The sequence below is a fragment of the Gordionus sp. m RMFG-2023 genome, chromosome 4, assembly GCF_954871325.1.
Source record: "Gordionus sp. m RMFG-2023 chromosome 4, tfGorSpeb1-WG-v2, whole genome shotgun sequence".
NCBI lineage: Eukaryota > Metazoa > Nematomorpha > Gordioida > Chordodea > Parachordodidae > Gordionus > Gordionus sp. m RMFG-2023.
In genome coordinates, this window is record NC_088778.1 from 30803195 (window position 1) to 30823921 (window position 20727).

Below are 20727 nucleotides of genomic sequence, written 5' to 3' on the forward strand. Positions count from 1 at the left end.
TCAAATTTTGCGCTGGGCGGATTCAAGCAAGCACTCTTCGGCCCTTAATTTTTTTTAATTAGGATCGATGATTTGGTGCTAGATATAAAATTTGAAATTATTTCGTTTTTTAAGTATTTTTTTCCCCAAGAAATATAATACCAAATTTTATTTTCCTCGAGCGTTATCCCATTTTTTCCGCTTTCGATTAAAACACATTACTTTACAGGCTCGTGAACCTATAAAAAAGATAAATAATAATTAACTGGGGTTGGATCAAACCCGATAAAAAATATATCTAAATATACAGGATGGATAGCTTATCTGGATTCTTAAAAACGCAATATTTAAATTTAAAAACCTTAAATAAAACAATACGAATTTTTCTCTTTTGTATTCAAGTTAAATTTTTTTTAAAAAAATGGGTTCTGGTTCTTGTTGCCATCAAATTTTAAAAGGAAGGGCTAGCCAAGTTCGGACACCGATTTCCTAGATTTATCCGGGTTCGAATTCCTGTTTCTAGAAATTTTACTAAGAGGGACTTCGGGTTTTCCTAATAACGGTTTTCTAGATCTACCCGGGTTTTGGTTTCGGTCTATTTTTAAAAAAAATAAAAGGTGTTTTAAAAAAAAAATGGTTTGTAATTATAAATAATTTGTTTAGATCATACTTTATTTTTTTCAATTTAAAAAAATTATATATATAATCGATTATATTTAAATTTATAAATCATTATTTAATCTATTTATCTACTATATATATATAAAAAAAATTAATGATGTGTAAGAAGGTGACAAGAGGATTAATGAAGAAATGTGATCCATAAATGGCATGGCGTTTTATTTTGTTGTTGTTTAATTTATAAAATATAAAATATTGAGTTAAAAGAAATACAATCCTGACCTCAATCGTATTTTAAAACTCTTTTATAATTTATTTATTTCTTTCGTTCTACCCATTTGAGATCTGCAAAAAGTAGGCCCAGCCCGTATCCGACCCGAACCAATCCCGGTTACAACGGATCGGGTTTATTCGGGCCTAATATTTTTTAAAAAAAATTCGGGCCGGGTGGGCTTTGTTAAATATATCTTAATTTATCAATTTTAATGTTGAATTTTTACGTTAAATAAAAAATATGTTAATTTATTTATAGAAACTAGGCGCAATATAACATATCTTTTATTTTGAGTAATTATAATATCTTAAAAGAATTAACTTTTATATTTTAATAAATTCGGGTAGGACCGGTATTTAAAAAAATTTCGGGTTCGGTCCGGGCTTAAAAAATTACGCCCGACGCAGATCACTACTTCCCATTCCTTCTTTCTTATTTTTTTATATGAAAATATTAATTTTTAATAAATCATCTATAAAAAAAAGGAGTAACATGGGTTTTTTTAAAAAAAAAAAAAAATTAGGATGATAAATTGTTATATCATAATATTATTTATTTAGGTTATAAAAACAAGATAAACAAAAAAAATATTCTTAATTTTCTAACAAATTTAAAGAAAAAAATAAAATAAAGATTTATAACTTTGTAATAACTATTTGAATCAGGAATTTATATGGATCGATTCCAGGCAGGGTTGTCAGATTTCAGATATTACGATTTTGGAAGTGATTCTAAAGATTTTTATATCTATTTTTATTTTACCCACTCACGTTTTCTCACATCTCTCACTTCTCTTACTCTTTTTTTGAGGATTTTTTTTTTTAAAAAATGACACTAAAATTTTAAAATCCGATTTAACAGGAAATGTATTCTAGCATGTGTAGAGTATTTACACTATAAATTTCAGCCAATTTTGCCACGAACTTTAGAACTACTTCTAATTTATATTAAATATTATATGGATTTTTCACATAAATTAAAAAATACTAAAATGTCTATGGCCTGGAATTTTAGGGTAAATATTTTACACATGCTAGAATACATTTCCGGTAAATCTTCCTCGGTAAAGGATTTAAAATCAAGAGATTCCGAATCCCCATATAACATATATATTATATTATACTAAAAAAAATTTATCACTTTATCGCACGTTTTTTATAATTTAAATTTTTTTTCAAATGTTTTTAAAAATGGTAGTGTTTGTTAAAAAGTTTAAGTAACCAATAACATTTATTTATCAACTATAAAATTATGAATCCTGATCTATGAAAAGAAGAAGATTCAAATTCGCTGAAGAAAATTATTTAAGTATTAATAGAGTTAACAAAATTTAATTTATTTTATTAAATTACTGCTTTTTTATAAAAAAAAATAATTAAAAATCAAATTTTATAATAATAAATTCTAAAATATATGTCCTCGAAGAGGAAAAATAACTTCTAAGGCAAATGCTGTTAATTATTTCCGTTTTCCTGTTAGCTTTATAAATAAACCATGTTTATAGAAGTATAAATTGATTAAAGAGTATTTTATCATAAATCATATTTATTTAATATTTGCCCATTTATGATAATTATTCTTATTCCAAATAATATAATTTAATGTAAACTATGTTAGATTATTATTATTATTTTAATTTTAACAAAATGGAATAAATATCGTTATATCTCAATGGTACAGCATATGCATCACAAAATCAAAGCCTTCGATAGTTATAGTGGCACAAAACGTGTACCATTTTATAAATACCTTTATTTTTAATTATTTGGACATTCTAAATGTTTCTTTTTATATATATATAATTTATTCTGTCTGATTTAATTAAATAACAGTATTGTTCTTTATGGAAAACATTTACACATTTATTAATTTACTTGCAAATAAAATTATGTTTTATGTTTATAACTTAAAAAACCAGGTAAAAAGATTAAATTTAAAAATTTACATTTTATTTCTAATAAAAACATGAAATTCATGCATAATCATTCTCTATTATTTCTTCATTCTCAAATGTTATTTGTATCACTGTGAGCTAATGATGAAAATTTTTTGGTTTAGTATCATTATGTTCTTTTATATTAATATAAATCTAAAAATCCCCTCTCCCCGGCATGCATATTTGAGCAAGACTAAAGATGCTTTTGGTTATGAACACTTTTATTAATGTAAATATATCTATTTAAATCTATGGAAAAAGTAAAATGCAAATTTTTATTATATTATTTTGCCTTATTTATATAATTAGTAAATGGCACTGGGTGAAAAATGTTAGAAAATAGATGGAATGCATTAATAATGAGGGACCCATAAATATTTTTCTTTGTAGAAGGAGATGTGAGATTTATCAGTTTGTCTCTGATACTAACACATATAATTTAAATTATATTTTTATAAATTATTGTTAAAAATAATTAAGTAAAGGTATATAAACAAGTATTGACTTGTTCTAGATAAAGAAAGTAGCAACTTATTCATCACAAAATATATATAACATTAAAATTGTGTTATTTATAAGGGGAAAAATACTTTTAATAAGGTTTACTAGTGTATTTTTTAAATAATTAATCACATTATCCCAAAAATAGTTCCATTAAAAAATACAAAAATTATAGAAAATCAACAAGAGACTTGAGAAATAAATAAAAATGTAATCTTCATAAATTAAAAAAAAATCTATTATTGTTACAGTGGTTTTGATGAATTTTATTTTACTTTATTTTTTCAAAATCCAAGGAATTTAAATTTTCGCAAAAACGTGATTAATGAATGAGTGAAATAATAATCAAAAACACCTGTTATTAAATTACTAAATATACTTCATCACGACCGATTAGTCTGTAACATTAAAAATTATTTTAATTTGAGAATTTTAAAAAATATTTATATTTTCAGCCCATGAAGGTGAAAAAAGGCCAAATTGAAAGATAAAATTATCGAAACATGGCAAAAAGGTCTGATCCTTTTAGCGAAATCTCGAGGCTTAAGTAATATTTAGTTGATTAAAATCATGACCCATTTTTTTCTAAATCGGATAAATCTGCACAGGCGCCATTAGACCCTTTAAAATTTTAAAATGATTATATCAAGATTTTCTATACGTTTTTACAAATTATTTATTAGAGCCACATCTCCAAAACATTTATAACATCAAGGTTATCTAATGAAGTTTTTCCCACGTTTTTGATTGTCAATTCTAAAATAGTCTCATTTGGTGTTCTTTGATAAAGTTCAGCGAAATCAATATTTCGCCAAATAAATTATTATCCAATCCTCGAGATTTTGATAGTAGATATAACAGAAAGTTTGGCATTGTTTTGACAAAATCTTGAAGCTTAAATAATATTTTTTGATTAAAATCTTGATTTATACCTATTTATTAAACCGCCTAACTGTTTTAGACGCCGTGCAGACTGAACAAAGTATAAGAAAAATTGCTCATAAAATAAAATCAATTTAAATACTTTGTTTAAAAAATATACTTAGAATGCATTTCAAAACAATTTTTTTATTTTATTAAGTAGGTAAAATCTGTTTAGCATCTACAAGACATACCAACATATTCATCAAAAGAATTCAGAATTATAAAATTTTTGACATTAGTAATTCCTGCAAATTGTTAAAGTATATATGTTTATACGTTATTTTTAGTTTGGAAGCTACTATTGAGATTACTGGGAATAACCTTCTATTTGGTGGGTAGAGCAGATGCATAGTAATATGTATATATTAATAAATTCTAAGGATAATTAAAAATGTATTTTTCTTCTTCTTCTTTACTAAATTTTTATTACAATTTTATGGAATATATCTTCAAATAACTATATTAAAATTTTTATAGACAGGTGCGTAGCCAAGTATGGATTTGTGGGGAAGGGGAGGGTTTGGAACCCTCCCCCATATTACAAAATTTTTGGAAAAAATAAAAGAGCTAAGGACTGTAGCCAGCAAGGGTGGAAGAGGAGGAAAACCCCCTCCACCCTGTAGGAAGAATTTTTGAAAAAATATAAAAGGGCTTCATAAATTGGTAAGTATTCTATTTTAAGTAGATTATATTCTATTCTAAATATTAGCAAAAAGTAAAAATTAATTTTAAATATTTATTTCTTGTATATTTATATTTTATCTCACGATTTAAAATTTATGTTTTTACATTTTTAAAACTTTAAAACACTATTTGATATAGGATAGTTCATCAGCCAAAAATATCTCTATTTAATTTATTCCTATTAATAACTATGATAAAATTTCTAGTGTATAAAATGTTCAGATATTCAAATAGGAAGGAATTTTCTGAATATAATTATTTCTGAGATTTCTTATGCTATACAAATGGGGCCTTCGACATAAAGCTGGTAGAGAATTTATTGGATGCAGATGGAGAAATATCTGAATCATCTAAAACAGATATTTCATATGAAGCGGATACATTATTAGATTTAATATGATCGCCATTTTTTTTAATTGCAATATATATTTTTCAAAAATATGGATTTGACTGAAGTTTTGAGAATGGCGAATATTATTCTATTATAACATTGAAACCAAAAGATAATATCGACCAAGAATTTTCCGAGATTTATGTAATTGTTGAAGTGAAATTATGATTTTGAGATTCATAAACCTCGACTTTCATAGATAAATAAATCGTTACATTATTAACATAGACTTAATTGAGTATTACTATCAAATAACCGTTTTTATTCCACTTTTGGATTTAATTTTGACTCAAATCAATGGACAATTTGTGATTTATCAAATGGCTCTATCAATTTGATCTTATAACTCCCTCTGATCTGATGATATATCAAATCTTGATATCAATAAATTAAATATTTAGCTAAATTTTATTCATAAGATACAAATGTATCTGAAGGTCAATTAATTTCAGAATTTAAATGGTATAAATGAAAGTTTCATTTTTTGTTAATAATCCTCTATGAAATACAGTTGAAGAATGCATACTTTAAAATATATTTTATAAGTTTCCCAAATTAATAAAATGTATATTTTAGCAATAATATTAATTAGTACAAGCACAAATGAGATGACCTTTTCTTCTTATGGAGAATAAAACCCTATATCAAAAGTACGATATCTTAAAACTGATTGAATAGACTAGCTTTACTCATCGAGATCTAATCCCTAACACAGAACAAATTATTAAAAAATTGGAGCAATCATATAGATGATTACATTTTTATTTATGGAAGATATTTTGATTAACCTTTTCAATCATTATAAAATGTTTAATTTTATTCTGATATGCATATCTGTTTATATAGCTATAATATTTTTTTAACCGTATTATATTCGCTCTTAATATCTTGATTTTCTAATATTTTATTATTTGTGTTCAAAATTATCACATTTTGAGATAAAATTGGTTCTATATTTCGATGCATGGTATAATGGAATAAGACCTCGGCTCCATTTTGTTGATTTTCGGATTCCGAAGTAATGATTAAAAGGAACGGATGGAAGCATCCATTACTATGGCGCTAACCCACAAAAATGTCAATCATAATTTTTTAAAACTATGCAAATAATAAACTTAATTTTTTATAATTAAAATCGTAATAAATAAATAAATAAAAATTTATCACAGTAAATTATAAATTAAAATATTTTTTAAGAAATTTTGAAAAAAAAATAGCCATGTAAAAAAATATATATGAATAGTGTCAATATTAATCCCTGATATTATTTTTTTGGGTGGAAAAAAATACGGTTATAACGGGCTTACTAAAATTTCTCGGGCAAAGAGAAATTTATAGCTCAAAAAGTAGGAGACGTTAAGACCGAAAAGAAAATAATTTTAGAGAGTAGGAACTTGCTACAAAATATGGGGAACATTATAGGCGCGAAAACTCAATCTTTAATAAGAGGTTATTAATTTTATCAATTTTTTTAAAAAAAAAACAATATTAAATATCATGTATAGTAATAATTATAATTAATTCTATTCATTTTTTGTAATACTATTTTTAAAAAAAACTAATATATATATATAATAACAAATGATTATATTAAATAATAAAAAATTTAAAACAAAAAAAATTATTCATCTAAATCAAACATGCTTAAAATATTTTTTTAAACATTATTATTATACATAAATTACTATACATCAGTTCGTGATTTTATCTATAAATAATGATAATATATATATCTTTTTCTGATAAATATTATTGGTAGCAAAAATATATAAAATGCATTAATTAATATTAATATTATTTTATTTAAAAAGGCAAAAACAAATTTTTTGTATTGTTATTGTACAAATTATTGGTAAATTTTCCTATTATAGTAATATATTTTATTTTTATTAGAGTATAAAATAGATTTTGGGTATAAAAAAAATGTATCAGATTTGAAAAAAGGGCCAATTAGAAAAACATTTTGTAAATATCCCGATTCGTTACTTTTGTTTGTCTTTCATATCTGTATCGAAATTGGTGCAGATCTTTAGTACTGCATTTTAAAAATGTTTACAATGATATCATATCTTCTATATTTTAGCATTGAAGGCGTTGCAGCGTCGAAGAAGACTACCAGGACCAGGAAAGAGAATAAGGGTGTCAAATAGTTGGAATATTGACTTCTCCATCAAAAAACCTCCTAAAAGTAAACTCGAAGAAGGCATGCTCTGGCATCTCAAAAGGCTCTTCTTCCATTTTCGGAGGAATTTTGGTAGCATTCCCGTGCTCAGTTGTCGGAAAATCTTCCATTTTTTTCCTATGATCATTATTATCCATCTCATTTTTAAAATTAGCTAATTTCGGGGTTTCAAAAAAATTGACACGATTTTCTTCCATCTTAGATAAAATGCCGTGTTCAGCTTTATTGTTATTTTTATTCCATAGGCCATTTTTTTGATCCGCTATTTTTACGCCACAGCTATAAAATCGGTTGGCAATGACCTGCCCCTTATTAAGAGCGTATTTAAGTGTTACTTCCTCTTCACCTTCTACCTCTTCTGATAGGAGTTTTTGTACAGGCTTTTCGGCTTTACCATTACCAATAAAATTCACATTTCGATTATTATTACGGTCACTAGAAATGTTCATATTTGAATCGCATTTTTGATCGTAAACATACCCATCATTGGAGAAATCGCTATCAGTAAATTTACCATAGTAGTCACCATTATCCAATAAATTTTTCGTATTCACGTTATTGTGTTCGGTTCCTACTTTCCCCGGATAATATTCACTATTCCCGGTCAAATGCAACTTTTCGCCACTGACAGCGGGAAATCGTGAATATGAAGAGTCCACCCCAACTATATCATTCGAATTTTCGTCTAGAAAGTCAGCATTATCAAGATCATCGGAGCCATCGAAATCGTCAAAATTAGAAGTATCCAAGGGGTGAGATAAGGGAGGAATATATGGCGCGCGTTCTGTCCTGAGAGTCGAGAAATCGATACCTTTAAAAAACGGATGGGATTTTATGGCTTTAACGTTGTTGAGGCGAGATGATTGGTCCCTACATAAGTGCTTTATGAGGTGAACAGCTGACGGGGATAAGGTCGATAAAGCGTGGGGCGGAATGCGAAGGGTTGAAGGCCAGTTAATTACCTATTTTAGGAAAGGATTTTTTTTAAAAAAATAAAAAAATTAGTCAATAAAATGTGAAAAAATTTTGATTAATGATTTTGTAATCTAGGAAGGGAAAAAAAAAATGTAAGACATGAGAGAATAAATAATAGGATTTAGACCAAAATTTGAAAAAGATAATTAAAGCGACAAAATATCTAAAAACTAAAAATTGATTCCGTTTAAATAAAACATAAAACATTATATTACCTTAATTTGAGTATCCCTCGGGGAATTGGCCAAAAATGGAGGTCTACCCACCAACATTTCGAATAATATCACTCCTAAACTCCACCAATCACATGATTTGTCATAAGCTTTATTCAAAAAAAAATATATATTATTAATAAAATAAAGGTATTTTAAAATTCTATTTTAAACATAATATAGAAACAAAATCCACATTTTTATTCATTATCCATATTCATTAATTATGATTTCCCACTTCAATTAAGTGCAATATATGGGAAAAGTGCTAGCAAAGGTTAAAACATGAACCTATTTTTTTTAGCCCCCCCCCCCCTTCTCTAATCGAAGAAAAAAATTTGTCGATCCAATACGAGCAATTTCTTTCCTTAATAAATCCGAGACTGATTGTTAAAAAAAAGTAAAATATTTGTACGTCAATCAAAAGCAAAAAAAATTATAAGCGCAAGGAATATAAAAGAGGTTTGAAAGAGAATATTTTTATTAAAAAATAATTTTGTAGATTCGAGTCTGTTTAAATCAAAATTAATAATCGAGGTTCGATTCGACCCCGAGTGGGATTGGTCCTCCAAAAAGGTAAAAAATAGTGGAAAAAATGGAACATTAAAACTAACCTTGTCTCAACAATATTTCAGGCGCTATGTAATTAGGTGTTCCCACGAGTGAATGAGCCAACCGTCTTTTCCTATGCACAGTCATTCTGCGATTATGGTAGTTTGAACTCCCTGAAACTTCTTCATACTTATTTTCGGACATATGATAACTAGTTGCTTCATGATTGGCATTTAAATCGCGATTCGTATGATCTAGGTGCTTGGGATTTGTATTTTGGGTAGTGTCAAAAGGGTAGGAAGTGGTCTGAATTGCACCTGAGATAACATTATTTATTGGGTTTGTATTAAACGTAAATTTTATTAGGCATTATATTTCATGTTAAGAAATAACGGGGCTCATCATAGGGTAAAAAGGCATCATAAACGCATTATGTTAAGTAGCGTTTTGATGATAACGCTATTACAAAATTTTAAAAACATATGTTGCGATGCGTTAATAATAAATATGGGATACGATTATAAAAATAATAGCGAATTCGTTTGAAAAGGTAATAGAATTTTTCTTAAATATTATTTAAAATAATTATCTCTATTTTAGCTTTATCATGGATTAGTTTTTATAAATGAATCAGCTGTAATAACGCTGAAATAACGCAACGCTTGAAGATAACGCGTTTACTAGAAATGCAGCGTAAGGCCATATCAAAGCGTCGTGGTGTTTGAGGGTATAATGTTTAAAAAATAGCAAGTCAAAAATCGAGCGTTTTAAAATGATATTTCAAGCGTTGGTATATTTTAAAAAAATTTTTATCGTCTGCTTAAATAATTTCATAATTTATAAGTAATAGCTGTGTATATATTTATTAAAAAACTATCAAATTTAGAAGGATCAAGATGGTCTTAGCCATATGGTATAAAATAATATAAAACGATTTAAAAACCTTTCCTTCGAATACGACTTATTAAAAAGAATAAAATCTTGACAATGCGGACAAGGGAAGATAGGGAAGCAGAAAATCTCCCCCCATTTCTCGTGGGGGGAAAAAAATGTTTATCCAATTTTTTCCAGGTTTAAAAATAATTATTTACTTTAGGAACAAAAATATACTAAGAAATTCAAACTTACAAATGCCTAAGAAATTTTGAATCTCTTAAACGTAATTTTATTATTATTTTTCCCTTATATAATGCTTCTTCATAATACAAATTATATGCTATAATCCAGCCCTAGTGTTGGTAAAAAACCAGATTAGGGTAGATTTTTAAAAAAAATGGCCAGATTAAAATTATAACCAAAAATAACATTAAGCAAACCAAAGATTTTCTCATAGCAAAATCCCAGAAATCCTTAGACATCAATTTGCCAAATTTCGATGCTTACATAATATTATTTTAGCTAAAATCTTAATCGGGCCTTTTTTAAAAAAAGACACAAATCAGGTTTTTTTTAACAACACTACCCAGCTCAAAGGGGAGAATATAAGGGAAATACGGTATAGATTTTTGTATATATTTTATCATTTAAAATATTTAAACTTAGCTAAAAAAAATTCATTTTACCGGAGTTACTAGTGGATTCAGTGTTCGGGGAAATTAAAGCTGTAGGAATATGATAATTCCTCGAATCGTGTGTCCACCTGAAGCCGGTACAAAGGCCAAAATCGGTCAACTTGATATGTCCACCCCTGTCTATGAGCACGTTATCGGGTTTAATATCTCGGTGGATGAATCCCAATTCGTGCACAGCGTCGATGGCCAAAACCAATTCGGCCGTGTAAAATAGAGCTAGAGGTCGTTCGCAAAATAAGCCCAAACTTGAAGTAAGTTTAATTTTTTTTTAAAAAATATAATTAAAGGTCATTTTCGGATTTTAAAAAATTTAATTTATTTTCCTTTTTTTAAATATCATTTTTTTCTAGGGGAGATTTGCAATGCTTGACCTGGGTAATGGAAAAAAATTATCCGGCTGGATTATTGATGTGATTGAAGTAATAATCAATAAAGTCTAGTGTTTTTTTTTTAAATTAAATCCCTCCCCAAAATTATAAATAGTTGTTTATTTTGGTGTTCAACTACATATATTTCGGGTTAATTCATGTAAAAAATGCCGAACCGGGTAATCTTAGAAAAATTGGAGATGGATCGGGTACGAATTTGGCCCTGCCATGCCTAAAAAATTTGACATTTGCAGATCTTTAATCCCTTATTCCCCCCCCCTCTCACATTTCTTCCTCCCAACCTGCAATCAATAAAAAAAACAAGATGGTTCATATGAATTTTGCGAAAATACCGTATGAGTAGCGACATCAAATCCCCCCCTGGCACGTAATCCATAACGAAGTAGAGGTTAAAATCATCCTGAAAACTGTGGTAAAGTTTGACGACCCATTCCGTATCGGCTTCGGCCAAAATATCTCGTTCCGCTTTAACGTGACCGGCTTGCTTGCGTTTGTAAACGTCGGCTTTGCGGAGTGTTTTGAGGGCGTAAAGCGGTAATTGGGACAATTGAGTCTGGCTGAGAACGCTAGTGGGCAGCGGGGAATTTTGCGGAATATTTTGCGAGACCTGTAAGTAGTTTTGTATTGAATACGGAGAGTTTTCCTTGCTTTCTCTTCCCCCAGATGCGTATGTCGCTGGTAACCCGTGGTAAACGTTTGCTACTGGATTATCATTTGGCAAAAAATCTGGCGGGGAACTTTGCATAGTTTGACAAATTTCTAATAACTCCGGTCTGGATTCTTTATAAATGACCTCTTGCGAATCGCGACAATTATGCGACACATGCAAGTCGTTCACATTTTGCAAACTGTGGTGCGCGATTCCTACACCATTTTTTGAGTTGTGCGACGTTGGCAAATTTTGTAGGTTTGGCGAAAAATTTAGGTTGTGCAATTCTTGAAGCGAATCGGCGGGGCTATCTAAATTATTGGAATTGACGGATGACGTATTTGATGAAGCTGGCGCTATCTCGCGTTTGTAAACAAGGGCAACTTCTCCAAAGGCCCCTACCCCTATAGTTTTGATTTTGACAAACATGCCCCGCTTCATTTTGGCACCGCGTTTCAAGCGCATATAATTCGATTCCTTTCGGATCAAGATCTTGCGCATCTGAGCTTGGGCTTCCTCCGAAAGACCTATCTATTGTGATTGGCGTGATATAATTAAGTATCAAACGATTTACATCAGAATTGAACCATTATCAAAGAAAGAAAGAAAGAAAGAAGATAACGCTGCTACATATATGATACAATTACTATTTATTGATATTTTACATATTAATTTTTGAAGTTATGTATTTTTTAATATAATAGATTCTATTATATAACGTAAGCACAAAAGAGTGGGAAATATTTATTTTTTAAGTGCGCTTAGATGTCATAGAATTTCATCAATTTTGGATATTTAAAATTGCTACACGTTTCCAGACTTCCCCAATTGCCGTAGAATTTGTTAATTTATTTTTGTTCCAACTAAATATAAATGTATTCCTTATAGATGCCTTAACCTATTCCATTAAATGTTGGCACATCAAATTTGCTCCCGAGTTCATGCCCTAACATTCTTAGCGTACCATATGTGCAGCCTTGACCAAACTCCAGAATAAAATTTTGTTCATCTTATATTTAGGTAAAAAAAAAATTCCCAGAAAATTCATCTATATCCATTATTCCTCAAAAAAATTTCAATTTTTTGAAATATATTATTTATTAGTCCAGATTACGGCATTTTTGAAAATGTACTACTGTAGTGAATCATACCTCCAAACTTAATGCTTCTATAAGCCATTATATCATCGAAAACACTTTAGATTTCTCATCACTGAGATTATGAGAAAGGAATTTTGAATCCCTTAGAAACAATTAAAGTTATGGCCAAAATAATGAGTATGAATTCAATATTGAATGTTACGTCAGCATGCGAACCCATTACCCCTCTAAGCATGCATTCATATTCTCTCGTAAAAATACTCATTTTTTTCTTATTCAACCTAAATAAATTCCTACAATTCTCATAAGAGTTATGTTAATCTACGTCATATTAGATGTGGTGAATGAGATAAAAAAAAATGGTGGCGACCTATTTTTTAGCCATTTTATTGGTGTCGCAGTCATCAAATTCTTGAAAAGAGAATAAAAAGGGTGCAGTACAGGATCCCCTAATTCCTATTTAAAACTAAATTACCCGAAAATACTTGTGGATATTATATACCCAAGATTACTGGCGCACGTGTCATCCATATTGATTGTTCAAATAAAATGTCAATATTGTTAACAAATGCAATATATCATAAAATTTTGGAAAATTCTCTTCATTTTCTATCTCTTCAGATTTCTTTCCTAATTTATGACGTATTTTATTAAGTTATACTAGAATAAATAATATTTAAATTTTTTTAGGTAATCATGGCTGAAAAATGACCATTAATGAGTAAATTACCTACATTTTATAATAAACCCATGGTATTATATTAAATTACCTACATTTTATAATAACCCATGGTATTATATTAAATTACTAATAACATCATAGGAAAACTTTAAATAACCGGCGGAAAAATCATTTTAAAAACCGGCGGAGCGATCATTATAAAAAAACCCGGAGGAGATCATTTTTTATAAAAAATACTCGCAATAATCCATTTTCGTAACTCGGTAAGTCGAGTTTATCGGATCTAACTTTGGTATAAATAGCAAGTGAAATAAGACAGAATTTATAAGATTATCTGTGCATTTAAAAACCTATTTTGTTTAAAAATAAACAGATGTTGCTATTTTATGTAAACGATACATCAATTTAATACAAAATGCATGATTGTGTTTTGAAAGCTAGTTATTTAAAGTGAAATTGATTTAATGATTATTTCTGTTATAATATTCTAAATAATGAATTCTTATTGGTTATTTTTTTAGGAATGTTCAACCGAGAGAAACTTTTTTGATTGGATAAAATGTATTTTACAATCAAAAAAGTATCTGAAGTGAGAAGTAAGAATTTAAAGGTTGATGTGTTAAGGGGATGGAAGGGGGGGGGTGTAAGTTCAAATTGGTCTTTGATAAAATTTAATCAGCTTTCTATTATTAACTTGTCAAAACCTGACGGTCATGTGAATATAAATAGGCGAATAGAAATTTGAATAAATCAGCTCTCATAGGCAAAATCCTTGAGTTGGACCATCCAAAATATAGGATCGATTTCATTTAACTTATTTTATTCCCCTAATATTTATTCCATTCCAATGTCAAAAGGATTAGAAATTTATTTGAAATATATATATATTGGGGGACTGGAAATCTCTCAATTTTTGAATTATTTAACCGGAAAGGCAGTCCAGTTTGCAACTATAAAATACCGGCAATGCAAGTTCGAAAAAACTAATTAACCGGAAATGAATTTCAGCATGTACAAAACTATAAAACACCCAAATTTGATTAAAAAAATTGATTTAACCGGAAATGAATTTCAGCATGTATAAAACTATAAAACACCCAAATTTGATAAAAAAAATTGATTTAACCGGAAATGAATTTCAGCATGTATAAAACTATAAAATACCCTCACAAATTTGAGAAAAAAAATAATTTAGCAGGAAATTCTTTCCAGCATATATAATCGATATAAATATCCACATTGAAAATTTGCCCTAAATTTCTGTGTAATTTTTTTTTACTAAGGAGTAATTTAAAAGTTCGCGATCAAATTGGCTGAAATTCAATGTAAATACTCTATATATGCCGGAATACATTACCGGCCAAATTAGATCTTTGAAGTTTATGAAATAGCCCCTCTATTGATTTATACTGTTATTGGATACATATATAATGTCATTAAAAATAAGAATATATTGAATTCCCCATAAAATTTAATAAAGTTAAAGATAAATAAGTTTATTTCCAAAAAAAAAAAGTGAAAATGGACATAAAAAAATGATTTTTTTTCTCCACAAATTTTCATCTTTATCTTGGCAAATTTATTTTCTTGTAAGTTGTAACTCCCAAATATTTTATTTTCCTCGCGTTTTCAAAATTATTATCAAAATATTCAAATTAGAATAACTACTCGCAGGATTCAGGAACACCTTCAAATTTTGCAGATAATTTGCGATCTTTATCTTAAGATCTGGATTTGATTCGTTACACACGTCAATCATTTATTGATTTTTGCGTTACCGTCTCATTTTTCAGAAACGTAATGATCAGTCAGTATAATTAACGGTATACGTTTAAATTTTTTTTTGAAAGTCACTCAGCCCGTTTTAACTAAGATTTCTTGAGAGAGCTAGATCCAATAATATAATAATAACTTGACTGACGATGCATTCATTAAAGGTGTACATCAATTAAAACAGCTGAGGATGCCATTTTGATTACCCATATAATTATTAAAAAATTTAACAATTTATTCCTGTGTCTGACGCAAACTTTATTAAAGAATTGCCTGATCATCGAGATAATAAGGAAGCAAGTTATCAATTTAATAGTAGCTTTTAACAAGAGAATAATTACCATATGGGTTAACAAAATGGCGGGTCCAGCTGATTTGCATTCAACGACGCTTTCAAATGCATTATTAAGAATGCATGGTCAGTTTAGTTATTATTATATGTCATTGGCTAGATCACCCTAACACAATATTCGAGCATGCAAAAAAAATCGATATTATTATAATAAAACAAACTTTCGCCATTTCTTTTTCGAGCTGCATACGCCGCTCCTGCCTAGCCTTGTGATTCCTGAAAACGTTCTCCATGTGTTGCTCCATGAAAAACTTGTATGCCCTGGGCGAATAATTTTTGATCCTTTGCTTCGTGTAACCGTGATCACTGAAAGGGGCGGCGCTCGCGATTTCTGCGGCAACCAATGGCAATCGCGTATTATCCGAGGCCGATCTGCAATTATCGGAAGAACTGTTACTTTTATCGCTGGAATGATCGGATAATTTTGTTCCGGTCTCATTGTTAGCCGGATGAGATAAAGTTTCGAGCAATTCTTTAAAGCTTCGGATACGAGTCAAATTCGTCATTTTGTCGGGGCAATCGTTATTAGTCAGGCTTTCGTAGTGGATTTGCTTCGGGCTGGTGGATTCGGAGTATAAGCTACGCGAGGTTACGGGTAAAGGTTGCGCAAAGTTTTCTCTAGGCATCGAAACCTTGCGACTCTCCGCCAAATGCATCAGCACCAGCCGCGAACCCCGTTTTTCTAGCTCCTTGAGCTGGTTTTCGTCCAAATCAGGGTGCCTCATTTTGGGACAGTAAAATCCGTCGTAGCCATTTGCATTGGATTTGGTGCAGCCTTGATTGTCGGAGGAAATTTTGAAGGGAGAAATCGGGAGGCCCAAATTTTGCCCGCAACGATTATTATTAAGATTGAAGTTCGGGTAGAGCGACAAGGAGTTAAAGGGTAAATCGTAAGGGTTGGCGTTATTATTCTTGGGTTGAGAAAATGGGACCTCATATCGATTATCACGTGATAATTCCACTCTGTCATAAACGCTCTGTCAAATCATTTTTAAGCACATTATATATGTATATTTTTTTTGATGAGTTATATTTAAAATGTCTAACAATTTATTACTAGCATTGGAAATGGGAGAGGGGGAGGTGGTGATAAAAATAAATTATCCTATGAGGGGAGGGGATAGACTTAAGGGCAAAATTTATGAGGTGACTCATTGTGATCGATAACTTTTAGAAATAATTCATTTGGAAAAGAGGTGCCATATAAGGTGTATATATATGTATACATTTAGACTTAGGAGGTATGCTTTTGGAATGAGATCCGAGAAAAATAGGTCATGATTGCGAGGGATCTAAGAAATTGAAAATGGTATCCCTATCTATTCAGTTACATTTTTAAGATTGTATTTGTATCTGGGTCGGGATTTTACAAACATGCTATATGCTAGATTTTAATCAAATATTTTGCATAAAAAATCCAAATCTTTCTATTAAACGAAAATCTTTTGTGATTTTTATTCAAAAAAAAAATCATTAAGTGGTGAGATCGATAACTTTTAGAAATAATTCATTTGGAAAAGAGGTGGCATATAAGGTAATAAATTTACACTTAGGAGGTATGCTTTTGGAATGAGATCCGAGAAAAATAGGTCATGATGGCGAGGGATCTAAAAATATTGAAAATGGTATCCCTATCTATTCAGTTACATTTTTAAGATTGTATTTGTATCTGGATCAGGATTTTACAAACTTGCTAAATGCTAGATTTCAATCAAATATTTTGCACAGAAAATCCAAATCTTTCTTTTAAAAGAAAATGTTTTGTGATCTTGAAGTTTAATTTTTTAAAATGTAAAATAAAAAAAGAAATTTTCAAATGCTCATCATTTGAGGATTTTTGTTAAATCCTATTTTAGATGCTTTAAAAAAATATATAATCAATCTATATTTGAAAAGAATATCTTTCGTTGAATAGTTTATATAGATAATAGAGGTCTCCAAACTGAGAATTTATCAGAGGAAGACCCTAATGGGATTTTGTTGCCCAGTCCAGTTTCAATTTTTTTTTTACTATGGTTGTCCAGCTTGGCTATTGGGTAATAGTTAAATTAAAAACACTGTACTTTATGGATTATCACTTCTATCAAATATCAGAATTCATCTCAATAAATTGCATAATATGTCCTATTTCAGTCACTTTTTCCAACAGAAAATACAAAAAAAACCTAACCTGGTCTTAATAAAAATTTTTCAGACCTGGGCATCGCATATCTCTAATAGGTACACATCTTGTTTTTCATTCACAATTTATTGAGTGAAAAAGAAATAAATTTTTTTTTAATCTCAAAATTTCAACGATGGTTTTAAATGGAGTGCCTGGATAGCATTCGTTGTTTGCTAATAACCAATACAAAAATTTTTTAAATTAAGAAAAGTTAAAATCATCTTTTTTATATGTAATTTCAGTTATAAAATACTTTTCCTTTTTAAATGAAACCTGTAGTCATAATATAATTTCATTATATACTTTATTCTAATTTTATTGCTCAACAAAATTTTTAAAAGATAAAGAAATAGGAAAAGGAATTAAAAATGCTGTCTTTATCATAAGGCCTAATATTTTTATTTTTAAAGTCTTTTTTCTTATCTATTAATCTGTAGATCAATTTTATTTCCTCTCATAGATTTAAGGTTTTATAAGCTATTTATTTTATATATTAAATTTATATAAAAAATTATCCTTTTGGGTATTAATCAGTGGTATTGTATAAAATGAAAGTATTGACAAATACTGTATAATAAATAGCACGAGTGTCTGCACTTCTGGTTTTAACATTTTATCAAGTTTCAACTTCTCTCTTTCAGAACATCAAACATCGTTCATTTCAAAATAAATTATTCAAATTTTTATATATAAATTGCTTCTTATTTATTTGGCACACATCTGATCCAATAATTTTTTTTTAGTCTGACCCAATCTGGTCCGAGAAATTTTTTTTGGCTGATCAATCCAAAATTTTGTTTAAAGATCCAAACCTAAACTAATATTTTATTTTAGAAATTGGTCTAAGTCCAATTTTTTTTTATTGAATTGTTTAAGAAATCTGATAATTCAAGGAAATTGGAAAAATAATACTTAAAATAAATAACAATTTTTCAATTAAGAAACAAAAATAATTTTGTATCTTGTCTAGGTCTTAGTCTGTTTAAAATCAATAACCAAAGTCCATATCAAGTTTTTCTGAATATTGGTCTATGCAGGGTTCTACCTATGGCCATTTTTTTTTTAAATCAAAGATGTAAAATACTAATAAAGGGTGAATTTTTACTATTTTTCTACACGTAAAATTTTTTTATTTATATTTTTTACTAGGTAATTAGATTACAAATATTAACACCAACAAGCATTTAATATTAGATATTTGAGCAAACCCACTAAGTTAATGCAAAAAACACTATGAAACATACTGCATATATTTTATAAACTTTTAACTGTTTTGCAAGATTTTAATGCCTTTGCAGGATTTTAACTATTTAGCAGGAATTAAGTCACATTTTTTTTTACTATTTTTAAATTAAATATAAATTAATAACCATATAAAACAATAAACAATTAATCTATAAATTCAAAATTATATTTAAGATTAAAAGTCTTATAATAGGTAGGCCTAATTTATAGTAAACATGTTTTGATCTAAGGTGCAGTATTTAAGGCTATGTTATTTATAAAATTAAGTATCAAAAAATAGGTATAATTTATAAATATGGAGTGAAATGATGATAAAGCTATGAAAATGTAAAAAACATATGTTTCAAAAAAAATAAGCAATACTATTATTAAAATAAAAGCTAAATTTATTAAAAAGGTATATATTTCTGAAATATTATGTAAAATAAACAACTATGAAGAATCAGCTTCGATTTTGATAACCTTAAATACTACACCACTTGAACAAAATGCATTTAGTATAAATATTATTTTGAAAATTAAATAAAACTTATTGTCTACAAAGTTTTATGGTTATATAGAAGATAAAAATATTTAAGGCAAGATACCATCCTCAATACAAACTCAATAAAAAACATTTAATAAAGGTACAAGATACAATCCCCAATACAAACTCAATTAAAGACTTGAATTAAATGTTTCCAAGACGTGAACCATCCTACAAGCCACAGGTTTATTAATTTTTATTTCAGAAGGAGTCAGATTGGGAAATTTTTATTTATTAAATATCAAAATAATCTAATCTACCTTTATTCTTGTTGAATTATTTGTGTTGTAAGATAATGGCGTTGATTGATAATATAATATAGATGCACACGTAGGAAGATTTAAATTAGTGACCTTTGGAGATGATTTATGTGAAGGGGCTATAAAAAAGTGTAAGATAACTTTAATCAATATTTTATCTAATAATTTTACAAGCTTGATTCTCTGTGTGCGATTGATATGTAAAGGTTGATAATTGATAATCTGGTTTTTGAATTAATTTAATATTATTTGTGTATTTGTTCTTGTTTAAAGCTATATTAGCATCATTGAATTTGTAAGATTCCATTTGTTCATAATCTTTACTTTGCTTTTTCTAAATATATAAAAATATAAATATAATTCCTACTTCAGAGTTGGAATTTATATCCAATGCAAATTGGCGTTCTTTGTATACATTTAAATTCTCAAACGGCAGTAAACTATTGCGAATCTCTTCTAATGCTTGTTTATGATGTTGGCTTACACTTCGAGTCAATGGTTTCTTATATTGATTCATATTGTTAGGAATAACTTTGAAATAATTGTTTTAATCATCATTAGTATGTGATTAGGAATAGGAATTTTTAAAATATTTTATGAATATAAAGTATCTAATATAAAATCGAATGACATGATAGTAATAGTTGACTTCGTTACTCATTTTGACAGCTTGTTAAAAATAAATAAAATATTATTATTTTTTTGAATACAATATTATTTCAAAAAATGATTTATAATATTTTATTACAATTTATGAAAATTAGCATGGTCTAGTAAATAAAAAT

The 20727-nt window shown here is 28.3% G+C and overlaps 1 protein-coding gene across 1 annotated transcript; it reads right to left on the reverse strand.

The window, feature by feature from the left end:
* Nucleotides 1–7174: 7174 nt before the first annotated feature.
* On the reverse strand, nucleotides 7175–20547 carry LOC135928184 (probable serine/threonine-protein kinase DDB_G0278845). The gene is made up of 9 exons (XM_065464564.1): nucleotides 20310–20547; nucleotides 20114–20270; nucleotides 19943–20061; nucleotides 15909–16724; nucleotides 11524–12371; nucleotides 10794–11047; nucleotides 9294–9548; nucleotides 8683–8789; nucleotides 7175–8454 (listed from the first exon to the last, which is right to left on the reverse strand). The coding sequence occupies exons 1-9, from the start codon at nucleotides 20457–20459 to the stop codon at nucleotides 7453–7455; spliced, it is 3708 nt and encodes a 1235-aa protein (XP_065320636.1). The 5' UTR covers nucleotides 20460–20547; the 3' UTR covers nucleotides 7175–7452.
* Between the last annotated feature and the right edge of the window lie 180 nt (nucleotides 20548–20727).

Excerpts from the sequence above, each read along its gene's own strand:
- LOC135928184 (XM_065464564.1), bottom strand. The coding sequence starts at position 20,459 with ATGAATCAATATAAGAAACCATTGACTCGAAGTGTAAGCCAACATCAT. Across the intron at positions 11,048-11,523 it reads TTGATGTCGCTACTCATACG|TTTGGGCTTATTTTGCGAAC; the intron begins GTATTTTCGCAA and ends ACTTACTTCAAG. Across the intron at positions 8,790-9,293 it reads TGAAATATTGTTGAGACAAG|CTTATGACAAATCATGTGAT; the intron begins GTTAGTTTTAAT and ends TTTTGAATAAAG.